Source organism: Elephas maximus, chromosome 6 (assembly GCF_024166365.1).
Source record: "Elephas maximus indicus isolate mEleMax1 chromosome 6, mEleMax1 primary haplotype, whole genome shotgun sequence".
NCBI lineage: Eukaryota > Metazoa > Chordata > Mammalia > Proboscidea > Elephantidae > Elephas > Elephas maximus.
This window is the reverse complement of record NC_064824.1, coordinates 32,899,824-32,920,527: the sequence shown is the minus strand read 5'-3', so window position 1 is coordinate 32,920,527 and position 20,704 is coordinate 32,899,824. Positions and strand designations below refer to the sequence as shown.

The window sequence follows — 20,704 nt, the reverse complement described above, 5'->3', positions numbered from 1 at the left end:
TTGTAACGGTTGAATTCAAAGTATATAATTCTTTCCTTCCTAATGTTGGACTCATATAATATGCTCCTTTTCCTTATTTGCTCTTTTCAATCCTTAGGCAGAAATATGTTAAAAATACCAGAATTTATCTTCTAAGAACATTAAGCTGAACTATATACTACTTGACTCAGCGACACTGGGCTGGGTGGTGATACTACTTGAAGAATGTTTGTTTTGCAGTATTCCTACTCTGTTTTCTTTTTTAAGGTGAAAATTAAGAGAAATGCTTTAGACTTAGAAATGGGTTTCTATCAGCTTTGGGAGAGGCAGTAACATGGCGGTAGAACACTTCATCTTTGGGAAAACTGCAAAAGGCAAGACAGATCAACACTAACAGAAGCTAAATTACACAGTGGAGTTGAGCTATTAAGATATAATTGATTCTGCACACACACACACAAAAATGCAATAGAGCCAGGAGATTATAATAAGAACCATGTTGGTACTAAAGAAGACCCCTTCAACAATGGGTATGCAGTGGTGTTCTACAGCGTGATCTTTACAGGCTCATTTTCCTTGTTCCTGTTGCCACGATAAAGGCTTTGAAAGAAGCACTGGCATTTTAAATTGTTCAGTATCTCTTGCTGAAATCTTATTTTTGCTTCCTCAGAAAAAAGGCTCTGGAGAGCAGCATTGTTAGTGTATAGAGAACAGGAAAGGCAGTACCAGAATATCACGGCACTGACAAGAAAAAGAAAATTACCTGTGGGCATTTGCTCCATGGTCCCCAGTCAGACATGACACATTCACTGGGACACAGCAGAGAACAGGACTGGGTTTCTGGGGGAATTTCATCCTGGTTGCATAGGCTATTGTCCACTGCCCCGCCTTCAGTGTCAGCGGTATTCACACACCTGTAAGGCAAGATTACAACATAAGTCGATCAGTTAAAGCCATGGAAAGTAAATAGAAAGTGGTTATATTGTATCATAATTACTTATTCCTCAATGATAATTAAACATAAAACAAGGTTAGTGAAGCAACCAGGAAATAAAAATTTAATCTGGGGCCAGTCAGCCTTTATCAAGTGGTAACTCAGTGCAGAATCTAAGATTCAGCACAGCAGGAGAGAACAGTAAGACTAGAGAGCATGGTTTTCTTGAAGAACTCTCAAGCTAAAGAGACGCACAATATCACACAGGTCCAGCACTGAGTGAACATTCTTTTTACTGTGTCAAATCTAGAAGCTTCTTCTCCTCTGAGTAAATCCCTTACTTTGTAGTTAGCCTGTGCCTTCACACCTGCGGCTCTCGCAGAATTTCCCAAATTTCCATCTCGTACCACCTAAACTTTCCTAATCTTTGTCCAACTCATTGCACATGAGTTGGACAAAGATTACAGTAAAATAATGTGAAACATAATTTAATATGTTAGCTTTTCAGGTATTTTTCACATTTCAGTAAGTAGCTTCCTTGTTATAAACCAAAGGACAATAAGCAAGTATTTTCCAGCAGCAGTTGAGCATGTAGTCTAGATGCACACATCGGAGGTGCTGGACCTACTCTGTGTCACACCTAGAGATAAGTGCGGGAGATGGTGAGATAAAGAATTATTGCTCATGAAGATTTAATGACTATTCAATCAAATGAAAACAAGTGTGATATTACTATGCACCACCCAGAATGACATAAATTAAAAAGGAAAAATACCAAGATTTGGCAAGGGTGTGCAGCAACTGTGACTCTTTTACTTTGTTGGTTGGAGCATAAATTGTTTAGAAAACTGTTTGGCAGTATCTACAAAAGCTAAACATATAATACAATGTAACCCCAAAATATCACTTCTATTTGGATATGCAAAAAAATGTGTGCCCCCTAAAAAAAAAAAAAAAAAAGAAAATGTTCATAGCAGCTACAATTCATAATAAATCAAACTAGAAACCATCCAAATGTCCAAGAACAGTGGAATGGATAAAAATATTGTGGGAAATTCATCCATTAAAATACTATATAGTGATGAGAATGTGTGAGCTGTTGCTACACGAAAGAACATGGACGAAGCTCACAAACGTAATGTTGAACAAAAGAAGCTAAATACAGAAGAGTATATACCATATGTTTCTATTCATATAAAGTTCAAAGGCAGACAATACTAATCTATCATGTCAGAAGTCAGAATACTGGCTACTACTGCAGGAATGTTAGTGACTGACAGGTGCTTACACAGTGCTGGTAAAATTTTGTTTCTTGAACTCTGGGCTGGGTACACAGGTGTGTTCACATTATGAAAACGCATCAAACTGCACCCTTATAATTTGTGCATGTCTCTGTATTTATGCCAATAACTCCTGTAGATTATTAAAGGTTTATTATCTGTACTAAGAAACCAAACCCATTGCTGTCAAGTTGATTCAGACTCATAGCGACCGTATAGGACATAGTAGAAGTGCCCCATAGGGCTTCCAAGAAGTGCCTAGTGGATTCAAACTGCTGACCTTTTGCTTAGCAGCTGTAGCTCTTAACCACTGAGCTGCCAGGGGTTGTTGTTGTTGTTAGGTGCCGTTAGGTCAGTTCTGACTCATAGCAAGCCTATGTACAACAAAATGAAACACTGCCCGGTCCTGCAACATGCCCATAATCGTTGTTATGCTTGAGCCCATTGTTGCAGCCATTTGGTTAATCCATCTCCTTGAGGGTCTTCCTCTTTTTCATTAACCATCTACTTTACCAAACAAGATGTCCTTCTCCAGGGACTCATCTCTCCTGACAACATGTCCAAAGTATGTAAGATGTAGTCTCGCCATCGTTGCTCTAAGGAGCATTCTGGTTGTACTTCTTTCAAGACGGATTTGTTAGTTCTTTTGGTAGTCCATGGTATATTCAATATTCTTTGCCAACACCACAATTCAAAGGTGTCAATTCTTCTTCTGTCTTCCTTACTCACTGCTCAGCTTTTGCATGCATTATGATGCCACTGAAAACACTATGGCTTGGGTCAGGCACACCTTAGCCTTCAAGGTGATATCTTTGCTCTTCAATATTTTGAAGAGGTCTTTTGCAGCAGAGTTACCCAATGCAATGGGTCTTTTTATTTCTGGACTGCTGCTTCCATGGGTGTTGATTATGGATCCAAGTAAAATGAAATCCTTGACAACTTCAATCTTTTCTCCATTTATCATGATGTTGCTTATTGGTCCAGTTGTGAGGATTTTTGCTTTCTTTATGTTGAGGTGGAATCCATACTGAAGGCTGTGGTCTTTCATCTTCATCAGTAAGTGCTTCAAGTCCTCTTCACTTTCAGCAAGCAAGGTTGTGTCATCTGTATAATGTAAGTTATTAATAAGCCTTCCGCCAGTCCTGATGCCCTGTTCTTCATATACTCCAGCTTCTTGGATTATCTGCTCAGCATACAGATTGAATAGGTAAGGGGAAAGGATATAATCCTGACGCACACCTTTCCTGACTTTAAACCACACAGTATCCCCTTGTTCTGTCCAATTGCCTCTTGATCTATGTACAAGTTCTTCATGAGCAAAATTAATGCAATATTATCCATAATTTGTTACGATTCACACAGTTGAATGACCTAGCATAGTCGATAAAACACAGGTAAACATCCTTCTGGTATTCTCTGCTTTCAGCCAGGATCCATCTGACATCAGCAGTGACATCCCTGGTTCCGCGTCCTCTTCTGAATCTGGCATGAATTTCTGGCAGTTCATTGTCCACATACTGCTGCAGCCGCTTTTGAAAGACCTTCAGCAGCAAAATTTTACTTGCATGTGATATTAATGATATTGTTTGATAATTTCCCAATTTGATTGGATCACCTTTCTTGGGAATAGGCATATATATGGATCTCTTCTAGTCAGTTGGCGAGGTAGCTGTCTTCCAAATTTCTTGGCATAGACGAGTGAGCACTTCCAGCAGTGCATCCATTTGCTGAAACATCTTAGTTGATATTCTGTCAATTTCTGAAGCCTTGTTTTTCACCAATGCCTTCAGCGCAGCTTGGACTTCTTCCTTCATTACCATCGGTTCCTGTTCATATGCTACCTCTTGAAATGGTTGATCGCTGAACAATTCTTTTTGGTACAATGACTGCGTGTATTTTCAATCTTCTTTTGACGCTTCCTTGGTAGCTTAATATTTTTCCAATAGAGTCTTTCACTATTGAAACTTGAGGCTTGAATTTTTTCTTCCCTTCTTTCAGCTTGAGAAGTGCTGAGTGTGTTCTTCCATTTTGGTTTTCTATCTCCGCTCTTTGCACATGTCATAATACTTTGCTTTATCTTCTTGAGCAGCCCCTTGAAATCTTCTGTTCAGTTCTTTTACTTCATTATTTCTTCCTTTTGCTTTAGGTACTGGATGTTCAAGACCAAGTTTCTGAGTCTCTTCTGACATCCATTTTGGTCTTTTCTTTCTTTCCTGTCTTTTTAATGACCTCTTGCTTTCTTCATGGATGATGTCCTTGATGTCATTCCACAACTCATCTGGACGTCAGTCATTAGTGTTCAACATGTCAATCTATTCTCAAGACGTTCTCTAAATTCAGGTGGGATATACTCGAGGTCATACGTTGGCTTTCATAGACTTGGTCTAATTTTCTTCAGTTTCAACTAGAACTTGCATATGAACAATGGATGATCTGTTCCACAGTCAATCCCTGGCCTTGTTCCCACTGATGATATTGAGCTTTTCCATCATCTCTTCCCACAGTTGTAGTCAATTTGATTCTTGTGTACACCATCTGGTGAGGTCTACATGTATAGTTTACGTTGGTGAAAAAAGGTATTTGCAATGAAGAAGTCACTGGTCTTGCAAAACTCTATCATGCGATCTCTGGCATTGTTTCTATCACCAAGGCCATATTTTCCAACTACCGATCCTTCTTGTTTCCAACTCTCCCATTCCAATCACCAGTAATTATCAATGCATCATGTTTGCATGTTAGATCAATTTCAGACTGCAGAAGTTGTAAAAATCTTCAATGTCTTCATCCTTGGCCCTAGTGGTTGGTGTGTAAATTTGAATAATAGTGTTATTAACTGGTCTTCCTTGTAGGCGTATGGATATCTTATCACTGACAGCGTTGTACTTCAGGATAGATTTTGAAATGTTCTTTTTGATGGTGAATGCAATGTCATTCTTCTTCAATTTGTCACTTCCATAGTAGACCATATGACTGTCCAATTCAAAATGGTCAAAACCAGTCCATTTCAGTTCACTAATGCCTATGATATCAATGTTCATGTATTCCATTTCATTTTGATGATTTCCAATTTTCCTAGTTCATACTTTGTATATTCCATGTTCTGATTATTAATGGATGTTTACAGCTGTTTCTTCTCATTTTGAGTCAGGCCACATCAGCAAATGAGGGTCCTAAAAGCTGGACTCCATCCATGTCATTAAGGTCGACTCTACTTTGAGTTGGCAGATCTTCCCCAATAGTCTTTTGAATGCCTTCCAACCTGAGGGGCTCATCTTCTAGCACTATATCAGACAATGTTCTGCTGCTATTCATAAGGTTTTCACTGGCTAAATCTTCTCAGAGGTAGACTGCCAGGTCCTTCATATGGCTGACTCTCTCTGCCTCCCTATTTACTTTTAAGGACCCTTGTGATTAAATTAGTCTACTTGGATAATCCAAGACAATCTCCGCTTCTGAAGATCCTTACTTTATTCACACCCACAAAGTCCTTTTTGCCATGTAAGGTAGCAGTGGACAACTTTGGGGCACCATTATTCTTCCTACCAAACCAGCCATATTCAACAGGTTCCCAGAATACTGGTGGCTAGGATTATCTACTTCAGGCATGATTTAAGAAGAGATTATTCTGGGAATTATGACAAACCTATGAATAAACACTTAAAAAGATTGAAATTGAGAGGGGTTTCCAAACGAGAATACTCCTGTGGCTATCCCCTGCATTACCCTTTTCCTTGCCATATCTTCCTTCAGTCTCATCTCCTTTCTACTCATATTCATTGCAAAACTGCTCTACAACACTGTCTAGATTTGCTGTCTCTACTTTCTCCCCACTGACTACTTCCTGAACTCACTTTAATCTTGCTTTATTATCTTATCAGAGAAATCTCTCATCAGGGTCATGAATAGACTCCACATTGCCAAATCCAAAGGTCAATTCTCAGACTTCGACTTGGTAAACTTCTCAGAAGCACTTGAAATGATTGATTGCTCCCTCCTTCTTGACAACTTTCATTTTTGACTTCCCACTTTTCCTTGAAGGGTTTCCTCCTACCCCACTGCCTCTTCATTCTCAGTCTCATATGTAGCATCATCTTCTTTGCTCTAATGTATAAATGTTAGAGTACCTTCGAGATCAGCTTCTTCTCTTATTGATCTATACCAAATCTATATGTAAAAATGCCCCAATTTATATCCCTAGCCTCAGCCTCTCCCTTGAACTCCAGACTTTAATAGATGAAAGGCTAATATCGCCTCAAACTTAATGTGTTCAAAACCACATTTTTTATTTTCTCTCTCAAGTCTGCTTCTAAACAAACTTGTCATCATTCATATGACTGCTCAGGCCAAACAACCTAGGGGTCACCTCTGACACTTCTCTTTCTTCCACAATCACTTTATCAGAAAATCCTATGTTCTCCACTTTCAAAATATATCCCAAATGTAATCTTCTCATACTCCACAGTCTCTTCCCTGTAACATCCAATATGGTGCTCTTCAAATGTAAATGAAAGCATATTATCTCTCTCAAACTTTTCATACCCTCATGTTGCAGTTAGAATAACACCCAAAGTCTTCCTCTCAAGGACTTGGGTACTGGCACAAGGCACATGGGCCATCTTGCTACTATTCCAACAAGCCAAGAAGGTTTCTGCTTTATATACTCTCTTCTTGGAATTCTCTTTCTACAGATCTTCACATTCATTCAGGTCTCTCACTTCTTTCAAGTTTATGCCGAAATGTCACTTTACTGACCAACCTCTCCAAAATAGCATTCTCCATCACTCCAACTCAATTTTCTTTTTCTTTTTGCCATTTCATAGCAGAAACATTTCATTATATATTAGTTAGATATTTTTGTTTTTTCTGAAGCTATAATTGAAGTTCTTTGAGGACAGAGCTTTTTTTTTTTTTTTTTCACTGTTTTATCCCCAGTCCCTAGAATAGTACATGGCATGTGGAGTCCTGGTAGCACACAGTCATAGAAGAACCATAAAAATGCCTCCTATTTTGGAAGTTTTAAGAAAAAGAAGAGATAAGCTGTCTCATTCTTTAAAACATAGACTCTTATTAAAGTCAATGATAGTTTGGAACGCCAGAAGCCTGGAAGATCTATTCCATATAGAGTCATGCAAAGCATAATGTCCGTTCGGGCAATGTCCAACCATGGTCCCATACCAGAGTAAATAGTGGTAGTCAAACATGTAAAAGCCTGAGAAGTCAGAATGATAGGTGGAGATTCATTATTTATTTTTTGCTTTTCCGATATGTACTTGCAAATGCTGTGGAAAGGTCAAGCAATATGAAAAAATACATATCTGTTACATTTGCTGAGTGTCCACGCATATCTTGGCATCTGCTATTTTCTGGTCTCTCCTTTACAGTGTAAATTACCCCTGAGAGGATGAGAGGGGTTGGGATTTAGAGTACAGCTGAAGAAAGTGACCTAAGGCAGGGGGAATTGCATCTCTTTCACTGTAACTGGAGGAAATTTATGCAATTGTTGGTTTCAGGGCTTCTATTTCCTCTGAGAAGTGGAAGAAATTTGAAAATGGAACATATGAGGAGAGTGGAGGTTTGGAATTTCCACTGAGAAATTTGCAGCAGCAAGAGGCAAAGGAGAAGTATCAATTTGGAAGACAAACTTAAGGTTATCAAACAACATGAAGGTGGAAAACCCGTGAATGCTATTACATTTAGGCATGTTCGCACAATATCCACATCACATAACATCCTATTTCACAGAATGTACTGTGGATGTTAACTGATGCATGACTGTCACGTGCACCTAAAGCATGTGACACACTGCCCAGCATTTGGTAGTTGTATTATTTTTATCAGCAGGCTGTACAGGTTTGAGCTGAGAGGTATGGCTGCAAGGCCTCTTGTTCAAGTGCGTTTTCCCCAATCAACCTGCCACAATCCAGCTGCCACAATTCTGTCCGTAGTAATGTGTTCTCTTAATGTTTTTGTTTCTTTCCTGAGATTTTCCTTTAAAACTGCTAAGAGGCCTGGCTGGGATGGGAGTGTGAGATGTCACAGCTCATTTACATATTACTTTATAAGCTAGGTTGGTCATTTTTCAAAGCTATGAGGGTATAAGATATAAGAGACACAGGTTTTGAGGAGAAAGAGGTAGAAACTCGAAGTATGCAACTGCCTCAGCACGCTAGTCTCCAAGGAAAAGGGCAGTGAACAAAGGGAAACAAAGATATTTTGCCTACTAGTCATTTGCTTAGGTCAGTGATAAGGAACACCTTCATAATTTTTCTAGTAGTTTTTTATTCAACATGCCTAATGGTGATTTTGTGACATTGAGACTGAATGTCATAAATGGTGGGCTTATACTCAATAAAGTAAGTTCACTGATGCTGTATAATGATCAACACGTATAAGTAGGCTCTGCCTTGTCAACCAGCTTCAATTTAATATTTAACTCAATGGGGAGACATCTGATTTGGACAGTATCTATTTATTTGAAAGAGAGCTTCCTAAATCAGGCAAAATGACACGCTGTGCTTATGCATTTGAACAGTCGACTATATTATCTTTTCTTCTTTATTTTACATTCTAATCATTATTAATATTTTAGTTTTTTGTTCGCTCAGCCCTCAACTTCTATAACCCTAAATTGGCTAGGAATTATTCTTCTTTATTCCCAAATCATTTCTAAATAGACAGTTCTGACAAACTGAAGCCAAGTATTTGCTTTGGTTACCACGGCTGTGTTTACAAAACAAAATTTAAACAGGCTCCCTCAGGAAATAACCCAGCATTTTACTAAATTCCTTCAGAGACGTGCTCTTTGGCTATTAAAATGTATAGCTACTCTTCAGAGGTATTGTTAGACTTTGTTTCCAGGGTTAAATGCAGAGGTTTAAAAATGACATTTTCAATATATTGACATCCAAAATTAAGATAACGCCCATCAAGTATACTATTGTACAAAAAAAGAGAGAGGGTGGCACAGTCAGAATCTCCAGATTTGCTAACAGTGATGTTGATGAACCAATGGAGGTGTGCCAGCCTGCTCCCTGCAGCTGGCTCTCCCACTGGAGAAATCATTTGTAGGAATGATGAGGGCTATGGCTGCCCTCACAGACGGATTCTTACTGTAAACACTGGGAGGTCAGAGCACATATGCTTCCATGGATACTCCAAAGGTGAGTGAAAACCAGGGTGTATGTGTGAAAATCAGAGTTCACTTAAATAAGCAACACTTGTTTTTTTTAAAAAAATCTATACTCTCCACTGTCCCCATTTCCCAAATGTCTCCATTTGCACACACCTGATTTTCCTAGATTGTGTTCCTTCTCCACATTGCAGGGACCTCAGCTCGTTGTTGATTTTGCATGGAGACCAGTGGTCTACAACCCAGGAATACTGATTGCACTCACTGTAGCATGGGACTGCCTCATGCACCTGTCAAGAACAGGAAAGGAAAAAAAAAAAATTACGTGGAACTATCTGAGTTATAGAAAAACAGTCTATCCTTTAGTAATGACTGCCGCACATAACCCGAGAAACTATAATCAGGCCCAAACAGCCAAATTTTACATTCCCAAAAAGCAAGATATAGTTGGCATCTCTGAATTTACTGACTTATCTAAAGAAGCATACAGGGGAGATCAACTAAAATATGATGGTATGCCTTCACAGAAGAGAACAAAGGATAGTGATTTCCTAGCACGGAGAATAGGAATTCTATTATCACTTCATTTCTCCAAAGAGCCCACACGGCATCTATTAAATGGTCCAGCTCTCAATTATATAGCATATTGTATTCTCAGATGTACTTTAAGGTGTCTATTGAAACAAATATATATAAGCAAAATTTACTCTTAAATATAAGAGGTTCTTAGAATCCATAAGAAAAGTGATATTATTTGCACCGGAAATTTCTTTTTATGCCCCCAAATGATCAGTGCTAACAGGTAATCATTTAGCCTCAAAGGCGTTGTGGCTTTCTATGAATTTAGCTACTTGCAGGATGTTTTCAGAGCATAGCTAAAACACACACACACAAGGCAAAAACCGCTAAACTGTTAGTCGTGACTGTGCACGATTACCAACTATGAACATTTACAGTTTTATGGTAAAAACAATGAGAACACTAAATGAATTCTTAGGGCACTTCATATGCTTTTGTTTGTGGAATTTTTCCCTGAACTTGTATCCCCATGGACAGTCAATAGAGTTTGTCTGCCTCTATGAGACTGTATTTAAAATGCACTGCTCCTCAATTTGAAGCACAGAGCTCCCTCTGCATGAGAAAAAGAAAACTGTTCCATTTGTGTGGTATGTTACTCTAAATCACAAAGATGGCTCTAGTTAGGCACGCTGATGAATAATGGTTCAACCTTTTGCCAAATTAATCAAATAATGTTTTTCTCTTAAATAAGAATTTAAGCCCCACCCCTCTTGAATTTCCCATTATCTACAATTGTAAATGATCACTAGGCAATGCTATCCAAACAGGGACATTACTTGCAAGTTTCTACTCAATGCAAGGGAAAGCACTACGTAATAGGATAATCAGAAAACAAAATTGGAGCATTGTCATCATGTTAGGCGGAAATCAAATGAGAAAAGGTTATTTGTGAGCCTACATCTTAGTAATCACAAATAATGCCAGGAACTATTTTTAACCATGGGGTTCAATTTGGCTGTCTCAGGCAGAGCGCACAAGGATAAGAGAAACCACAAAGTGAAAATTATGTGAGGGCAAAACGAAAGGAGATAGGGAAATAGAAGTGGAAATGGGTGTGATGAAAGTAAGGAATTAAGTAATGAAAGAATCACATTTCACACTGTGAATGCTTACAAAAACGGAATGAAGGGGTCAGAAGCCAGCGTCTGTATTAAAATAAGGAGGTGATAACTTGTAACAGAGAAAAGTATGCCCAGAAAACTCATAGGATTCTAAAAGTAAGAGAAGAATCTATAAAAATAAAAAGACATGATCCCAACCCAAGAGATACCAGGAAACTGAGCTGATAACAGCTGAGGATTTAGCTGGCTAGACTTCACCATGGAAATAAAGTGTTCACTGAATTTTGTGGTTCATTCTATGAACTCTTCAATATCTATCAGACAATTTAAACAAAGTATTTGGGCTTTCATATGGGACACAAGAAGGTATCTCTACCAAAGTACATTGCACAAATATGGGAATGGGTGAGAAAATTTATTTAAAAAAAAAGGTTTCCCGTACCTCATTCACAAATCTGAAAGGGATAGGATAAACTCTCTGAAATGGATTTATTTTTCAGTTTGTTGTATTGTGGTGGCTTGTGTGTTGCTATGATGCTGGAAGCTATGCCACTGGTATTTCAAATATCAGCAGGAGAGCTTCCAGACTAAGACAGACTAGGAAGAAAGGTCTGCCAGTCTACTTCTGAAAATTAGCCAATGAAACACTAGGGATCACAACAGAATATTGTTCGATATAGTGCTGGAAGATGAGAATCCTAGGTTAGAAAGGCACTCAAAATACACAGTGGCTGCAACAATGGGCTTGAGTGTACTGACAATCAAGAAGATGACGCAGAACTGGGCAACGTTTCATTGTGTTGTACGTGGGGTTGCCACAAGTCAGAGCTGACTCCATGCCAACTAATAATAATAACATCAATTCTAACCAGAGCTTACATTCTCACCCTCCTTCCCTCCCGTATAAAGCCCTGAGGTAAGACGGAGAATAAAAAAGTTGTTTAATTGTATTTACCTTTGATACAGATACTTGACCACCACTTCACACATCGGTTTAATTTTTTATTCTTTAGGTTTCAGCAGTCTACATCTGTAGCAGAGTAAGCCTTAATGACAAACTAAAGGAAGACAGGGTGCCAAACTATGTAGGAAGATGCTTCCCCACATTCTTGATTAAACTCTTGCCAATGAGTTGATGCCGACTCATAGCAACCCTGTAGAACAGAGTAGAACTGCCCCATAGAGTTTCCAAGGAGCGCCTGGTGGATTGGAATTGCTGGACTTTTGGTTAGCAGATAAGCTCTTAACCACTGTGCCACCAGGGCTCCATTAACGGCGTAAAAAATAATACCTCTTAAAGCAGACTCTCCAGTCACTTGGAATTACTTGATTTTTTCCTTATATGTGTCTGCCATGTTGTATTTGCTTATGCAGCCCCTTCTAGCTGACAATCTCCTATCCTTTTTTCAAAGCCCAAGGGAATCAAACCACCTGCACAAAACTTTCCATATGACCCCAGATGGAATTTCTTTAATACTCAGTGGCACAGTCTCAGTTTTAAGTAGCCCAATTATAATATCAAGGTGCACATGCCTGGGGCTGGGGCGGTCATGGTGGTCAGTGCCACACTTGGGTTGCTGGGGACCAAACATGTTCTAAAGGTCCTCACATTGACTCCTTCCCTACGTGTCATCTATTCTCTCATACTACTTAAGCTCTCTCTCTCATTAAAGTCTTAATTACCACATGTCTGCTTTGTACCTTAAAAATTACTGAGAGCACATGCTCAGGGGAACACATTTGCACTCTCCACACCTTAATATGCTTCTGCTCCTGCCAAAGTCAGACCTGGACCATCGGTGTTTATGTGTCTGTTTCAAAACCAAACCAAAACAAAACAAAACACACACACACACACACACACACACACACACACACAAACCCCCCACAAACTTGTATTAGGCAGGCAGGGTCTATGTTTTCATGATGTCTGTATTTCACAGTACATTTTGGGGGGGAAGGATGGTGCTCAATAGGTATTCGTTGAGTTGAAACTAATTTTTGAGGGAATCCAGGTTGGTAAATCACCCTCATTTAATTCTCTAGGAAAAAGAGGCCCACTCAATAGAACAGGTAAGGGGTATTTTACAAAAACACAAAGAACAATAAGAGGGAACAAGAATGAAAAAGCTTTCTTTCCATTATGGGGCCTGGGTGAAGAATAAAAATCACCGCATCCTTCGGAGGCGCTGCCTGATGACTGTGTCCTCCCTTAAGAACTGTGAGAATTGCCTCCTTACAGCCCTTGTCCACAAGGCAAGGAATCTTACCTAGAGGATCAAAAACACCCACAAAAGGCAAAAAGGCAGCAGGCCATTCAAGAATAAAAATTAACTACTCAGGTGCCCTATTTTGTCTCCTGTCAGTCCTTTATGTTCTGGCTTATTTCATATTGCTATTTAGTTGGTGCTTTTTTATGATAGTTTTATAATGGAAATGTGTTAAAGCACGGACTTTACCAGGGAATCATTTGAAAATGTTCCGAAGGAGAGAAATGAGCCATGGGGAAGTTAAATGAAAATCATTTCTAAATGGCACAAATTAGAAAGAAAATAACAGGGTTTAATAAAAAAAAAAAAAAAGGGCTATAGATGCTAAAAAATGCCACTGGAAAATCTAAATCCTCTGAGAGCGGTAACATTTCATTTTCCCAGTAATGAGTACTATTTGTTACTTCTTCAACAGGGAATTCTGTTTTTATAATTTTGCCAGTTTCAGAGTCATATCATAAACTCATTCATTGAGTCAATCTTTTAATATTCATCAAATAAACCTCCACTCATTGTACCTGATTAATTTGATGCCATTTTTGGACACCATTTCTCCAGTTACAGACTGACTTCCCTGGTACAAACCTAGAAAGCAGGGTCTCTTTGGGGAGCAGTGGATGTCATTATGACATATCTGAGCCTTAGTTCTCAAGGGCTCAAATAAAACAAATAATATAACAACAACAACCACACAAAAACAAAAAATAAAAAACAAAATGCACAGCCTTCAATTTTTCATAGTAATAACTCTCTGCTCTAGTGGAGAATCTGCTGCTAGTTGAGATCCAGGTCAAAGCCGTCAGGCTTGAGACCTCCATGCAGGGCACTGAGGCCCCTCAGTAGACCATGAAAATCAGTTCAAAGGCCCAACTGGGACCATGGCTCTCGGTCTATCCCACTGGAATGTGAGACGAAATGGTCTCCAGGAGTGGTAAGGTCAATAGAAGCACTATAGGTTCTCTCTCCTCCAAAAACCCAAACCAAACCAGCTGCCATCGAGTCAATTCCAACTCATGGTGACCCCACGTGTGCACAGTAGAACTGCACTCTATAGAGTTTTTAAGGCTGCAACTTTCTGGAAGATAATCACAAGTCCTGTCTTCCAAGGTGCCTCTGGATGGGTTCGAACCATTAACTTTTCAGTCAGTAGCCTAGTGTTTAGCCATTTGCACCACCCAGAGGCTCCCAGCTCTAATCACAGGATGTGCAGATTTGCCTTTGATAGGGTCTAGCATCCTCATCTCTTAATTCAAAGAGCCTCCCTTCTAGCCCTTCTCTCCCTGTTCATGCTGCCCACTTTTCTCCTCTACTGCTCGTGCTTCCCCTTCAGGGGTGTTCCCAAGACTGAACTCTCCCTCAATTTACCAAACTCTGTCTTTTTTATTATTGGATCAGCAACTAAGCTATGTTTTCCCCAACTGTGAATTGTCTGATTGACTGAAAAGTGTCACATTTAAACAAATACCCTTTGTTTCCATTTTTGTTCATCATGCATCTGAATCTGCTTGTGCACAATGTAATAAACGTCAAGCTGAAGTTCAGTTCTAACTCAGCCGCACTCACATGCTTTACAACTGTGTCCATCCCAAGTCCCCGGTCATCAACAATACTCAGATGCTGTGTAGAGCTTCATAGTTTACATAGACATTCTATATCAGATCTAGATCATCACAAGCTAGGTAAGGTTGGTATGATCTCCATTTACAGATAGAAATAACCAAAATTCAAAGAGGCTAAGTAAATCACCCAAGGCAGTATGGCTCACAAATGACTGAGCTAGTCCTCGAGCTGGGATTATCAGAGAATCCACACATCCTACTGGTTATGCCAATAGTATATGGGATCTGCCTGTTTTGCCTATCAATATACCTCACCATGCTCCACAAGATACTGAATACTTGTTCAACGTTGATGATAATGTGAATATTTCTAAATTTCAGACAAAGGGAAACTAAGAACAGAATTTTCAAAGGTGCCTATAAATTAGACGATGCCTGTTATATATATATAGAAAAATTTTGCGTAAACAATTTATTCCCAGTCTTTGGGTTTGGAGGCTCCTTTCAAAATTTCAAAAATCCAAAATTGCTCTTTAAAACCTAATTTCCGTGCTTAAAGCAACGGCAAGCCTATGTCTTTCAGACAATTGCAATCTTTGTGTGAAGACGGTGGGTTAAAAAATATCCACAAATGTTTTTAAACTTGTACCTGCAGGACAACCATTATGGTTGTCATTTTATGCTGTAGGTTGCTCAAGAGGGCAAGCATTAAGAGTCAGGTTTCCCTGGAGATCTGGGGTCCAGCGACTGATCCTCAGGAGTGTCGGTAAGTGTCAGTTTTAGTCCAGATGCTTAATTCTAAGGCTTTGGCTGCACTCTTCTTCTTGATGCTAGTATTTACAAATACTGGCTTCTTTAGCTGTTCAGTAACTGAAAAGCCTTATTTAGAATGTCCAGAGGTTCTAAGAGCCACTGCTGATTTCAAATATGTAATATGTTTTTATTTTTCAATTACGATGTTTTAAAAAAGTCTACAAGTGAGCCTAATAATGCTGAATATACTTTATTCACAAAACTTATTAACAAATAAATTGAACTTTAAAGCCAATGGGCAGCTTACTACTAGGATAACTGTGGCAGCTGCAGAGGTTTACAACGTAGATGTGAAGACCCGAGGGCTGCAGCATTATGCAAGAGGCCCATGAATGCTTTCCGTACCCAACGTTGTCTGCAGTTTTAATGTATGATATAATCTCAAACACGTTGGTACCATCCCTGTCAAATGAGTGTAGGCACTGTCTTGATTAATAAAATTTTAATTTCATTTGAAAGCACTGCTGAATTCAAAGTAGCTTTTCTTTCATTAGGAAGTTTCTCAATCCAGGCAGACTAAGACCACAAAGTCCTCATATCAAAAAGCTATGGGACCATTGCCTTTATACATTACAAAGAGCAAGAATGGTCTAGCCAAGGAGCTACGCCCTAAAATCGCATTTCTGCTTATATTTCAACAAAAGGTATGTTGAATAGAATGTCCTTTTTTCTGAAAGAGAATTTTTTTTTTTTTATGGAGGAGTTTTAAACTTCAGATTCTTACCTTCCATTTTCTGATGGTTTGCAGCCTTTAATCCCTTCCCTCTGGCCTGAATGTCACTATCTTTTAAGCACTGATTACTCAAGGTCAAGGCCAACACTCACTGTTTGCTACACCTTCTCTGTCATCCTCACAGTCCTATTTTCTTCCCAAAGGAAGAATAATGAGAAGTGTGGCCCCAAGCCATGCATCTACTATCCCTCCCCCATGTTCCCTGTCTCTCTCAAGAATGTCACCCAAGCCCACTCAAAACAGACTAGAGGGGAGTCACAAAGCCTTCATCTAAAGGCCGTGGCTAAAGTTCAGTTATCTGTGCTAATTTAGTTGAGATAATTTATGATGGCAAATAAGTAGCAATCTCTTAGTCTTTTTAATGCATAATATTATACTTTCTCCATAACAGATTTACATTCCTTTTTGTACATCATTTAAGTGACTACGAAAATAAACCATGATGTTAAAGTGAACTGCACAGCAAGAGATAGTCGTCTGCAAAAAAATATTGTTGTGCACATCCTATAAAGTGCATGGTGTTCCACAAGTAAAGTACTCCCACGTTTGAGTACTGATAGACTCCTTCTATGTGGGTTACATTTTACAGAATGCAGGGAACATACTGACATAGGCAACTTGGGGCAAGTTGAACTACAGAGCCCACACTCTGTACCACAGCACTATGCAAACAACCACGACAAACAGAAGGAGAGGGGCAACTCATTCTGGAGTCTATGCTGCCTTCTCCAATACTCTGGGAGATTACTCCCACTCCCATGCTGTGTTATGGCAAGTCATGGAGGGGATTCTGCAGATTTTTCACAGTATGCCAGGGACTCCTGCTATGGTGGCCCTTCTGATTTCCATAGAACAGACTGTAGGTATTAATCAAGCTGAAGTGATAAAAAGTTGTGCCATGCCAGCTATGAGTAATATTTACAGAAAACTGTGGGAGAGCTAAACTCATAGCTCTTCAGCAAAGCGGTCTTCTATCTCAAAGGTGGTTGGATTGTCCTGTGGAGACCCGACCAGAGAAAAAACATTTCTGCCCTTAGGGAACTTTCCACCTAGCAGATACTATCGTGTGCAAAGACACAGGATAGATAGGTAGATAAATAGATACATAGGTAAATAGACAGGCAGACAGACTGACAGACAGACAGGTAGATAGAACCAGCCTGGGTCCCAGAATTTGACCAGCTGCAATCAGGTGACAAAGACAGTTCTATTTCTCTACTGCAAGAAGAGAGAGTCTGAAAGGGAGATTGGTTGGCCCTTTGGCAGTTAGCAAAGGTTTTATGTGTTATAGGCACTAAGATAGGGGTGAGGCAGAAATTAGTTAACAACCTCAGTTTTTAGAAACAGATGTCCTAAAAAAAAAAAAAAAGTTGCTGTCCAGTTGATTCCAACTCATACCGACCCTATAGGACAGAGTAGAACTGCCCCATATGGTTCCTAAGCAGTGGCTGGAGAATTTGAACTGCTCACCCTTTGATTAGCAGCCAAATGTTTAGCCTCTGCACCACCAGAGCTCCTATTACAGATGTCCTAAGAGTTAGAAAATCAGAAAGTACATTGTGCTGTCTCGAGTTTATCAAGAAAGGGAGAAAGAAGGCTCTAGGGCTGAGGTTTGCAACACTTTGTTAGGTAATTGTAAGACTGCAGTGAAGGCTTTGGACAAAACCTTTACTTTCCTAATTGGCCCTTGTTGGGAGGGGCCCAGTGTGATTTTTAACAGCTCCTACTGATTCTCAGCAGTTGGGAGCATCACACCATCCCTATACTCTAGGACATATACAATGGCCTCTTCATTCAATGTATGCAAGAGTCCTGTGGAGTGTGTCCTGGAAATCAATATAATTTGGATTATAAAAATGCATTTGTATAAAAAAATGGCATAACTTAAGTTGAACACTCTTTAGGTAGAGTAATCCTTTGTTTGTGTGGCTGGACTATCAAACACAAAAGGACAAGGATGAGTGGCCTTAAAAGTAATCCTTTGTTTGTGTGGCTGGACTATCAAACACAAAAGGACAAGGATGAGTGGCCTTAGCTAGGATTAATCTAGTATGAACTATTGGAGGTGGGAGATTTGTCAGTTGATCAAGCAAACAAATCAAAATCTAAATGTAATTCTCATAAACTGTACACAAGGGCCATACTGCATACAGAATGAAGTCCAGAGACCCCAGCTAGCTAGGATAAATGGTAAAATGTGATCAGGTAGAATTCTATTTGTAAGAAATGGGAGCCACTGAGATTCTGAGATTTAGTCTGAGAGCTATTTCAAATAAAGCTTGGGGAAAGTAAGTCATTCTGAATGTGAGGGAGGGGAGAGTAGGTAAGAGGGCTGAAAAGGAAGGGGATAGCAGTGGTCTCAGTATGAGGCTGTGGAATAATGATCATCAGGGATCCTGTTTTCACAGAACTTCTGAAACATAACAAAGAAGAAGAGATAGCAAGGTTTGCAAGTGAAAACGAACTATCAAAATACCAGTATTACTTTCTGGAATCATTTAAAGTTAGTATATTCTAGAACCGAGGGACACATTAAAGTTTCCTCTATCCACCAGCAGAATTGTGAGGAACAGAGAAGGCATCAGTATCCCAAGTGCCTGGGGTCCCAGGGAGTATTGCTAATGAGGAGAACAGTAGAAATCCTTGGGCATTTGCCAAGAAAACCTCATAACATATTTACCATCTTATTTCATCTTATGTTGGCTTAGTTGGGATAAATCTGATGTTGTGTGTGACCAGAAAAACAATCTGGTCTTTGGAAGGTTTGCTCAGAACCTACCAATAGTCACAGTCTGCAAGCACAAAGCTGGATCTGGCTTGAATTCCAGGACCACATTCAAAAGGAAAGCCCATAATTGGTTAGAAACGCCTTTTCATGATTTCCTTATCATGCAGTGAGAATGCTGGACCCACGTGCCACAGTCTCTTAATCACTACCACAAACAAACCTTTCCATGGTCTAACAGGGAGATAAAAGGAATAGGACAAAAGAAGGAGCTATAGAAAACGGCCTTTATTAAGTATAGGGAGACCAGTTTCCAAAGAAGGAAAAAGCATAAGAATCACAGTCTGCAAACCCCATTCCTCATGTGGCTACTATCTAAATGGTCCTGCTGTCATAGTAGTGGGTGGGGGGAATCACTGCATCCTTTCATCCAAGAAAAGGATGGACATTATTAAACCCTTGTAGTTTGGAGGAAAATGATCATAATTATTATAAAATACCCGTAAAGAGACTTTTTACACAAAGCTGTTATATCACACACACAGAGTAATTACTTTCTCCTTCTGTAGATAAACGTATGAGGGAGCAGTTCTCAAGCCTATGTTTTGCTCTAACGGTTCTCCTTGTTAAAATGGAAGGCCAGACAGAGCACAGAATGGATTTTTAAAATATGAACTCTTAGTGTGAGTCCTCCCATAACAAACCTGATGTGTCGGGAATAAAGTTAAAGTGAAACATACAGCCATAAGTGGTGTTTTATAACCAAGGATGGCACAGCCTGACCTTTGCAGAAATGAGAGGCAAGATTGATTGGATAATGGAATCTCGGCGATTCACTTACACAGTGATAAATTGGGATCTTGGCTCCGATTTCCACTCTAATTTCATTAGTTGGGACCATTATTAGGGCCTAATTGAAAGCTGCTGCTTTAGGGAATAAAGAGTATTTTGTTGCAAAAATTCTTTCACTGGAACAGGCAGTCAGGAAGAGATAAAGACTGATAGAGACTTCTTCGGCTGTTCACAAAATAAAAACTGAAGGCGACTGTTGAAGAAAAATGATAGTTTAAGGCAGACCTATAACTGGCCTCCATATTAGTCAGCTTTACTTGGTTGAATAAAGGAAACACATCGATGGAAATGCAGAAGTCTCTTTTAACAAGAACGAATATTATGTAACATAAATAACCCAATGTGTCTGTCAGTTTGTCGTACTGTGGTGGCTTTCGTGTTGCTGCGAACTGGAAGCTATGCCACTGGTATTTCAAATACCAGCAGGGTCACCCATGGTGGACAGGTTTCAGCTGAGGTTCCAGACTAAGACAGGCTAGGAAGAAGGACTTGGCAGTCTACTTCTGAAAAAGAATTACCCAGCAAAAACCTTATGAGTAGCAGCAGAATATTGTCTGAAATAGTGCTGGAAGATGAGCCCCGCAGGTGGGAAGGTACTTAAAATAGAACTGGTGAAGAGTTGCCCCTTCAAAGTAGTGTTGACCTTAATGACCGGGATCTTCATTTGCTTATGTGGTACAACTCAAAATCAGAAGAAACAGCTGCAAACATCCATTAATAATAGGAACATGGAATGTATGAAGTATGAATCTACGAAAACTTGAAATCATCAAAAATGAAATGGAATGCA

At 39.4% G+C, this 20,704-nt stretch overlaps 1 protein-coding gene across 1 annotated transcript in view; it reads right to left on the bottom strand.

The window, feature by feature from the left end:
* The window catches only part of THSD7B (thrombospondin type 1 domain containing 7B), a 989,424-nt gene that overhangs the window by 102,696 nt on the left and 866,024 nt on the right, over positions 1-20,704 (bottom strand). Inside the window, exons 16-17 of the mRNA XM_049889254.1 lie at positions 9,479-9,612; positions 743-893 (exon numbers count right to left, since the gene is read on the bottom strand). Of these exons, the coding sequence (XP_049745211.1) occupies positions 743-893; positions 9,479-9,612 (285 nt within the window). The remainder of the gene's footprint in view (positions 1-742; positions 894-9,478; positions 9,613-20,704) is intronic.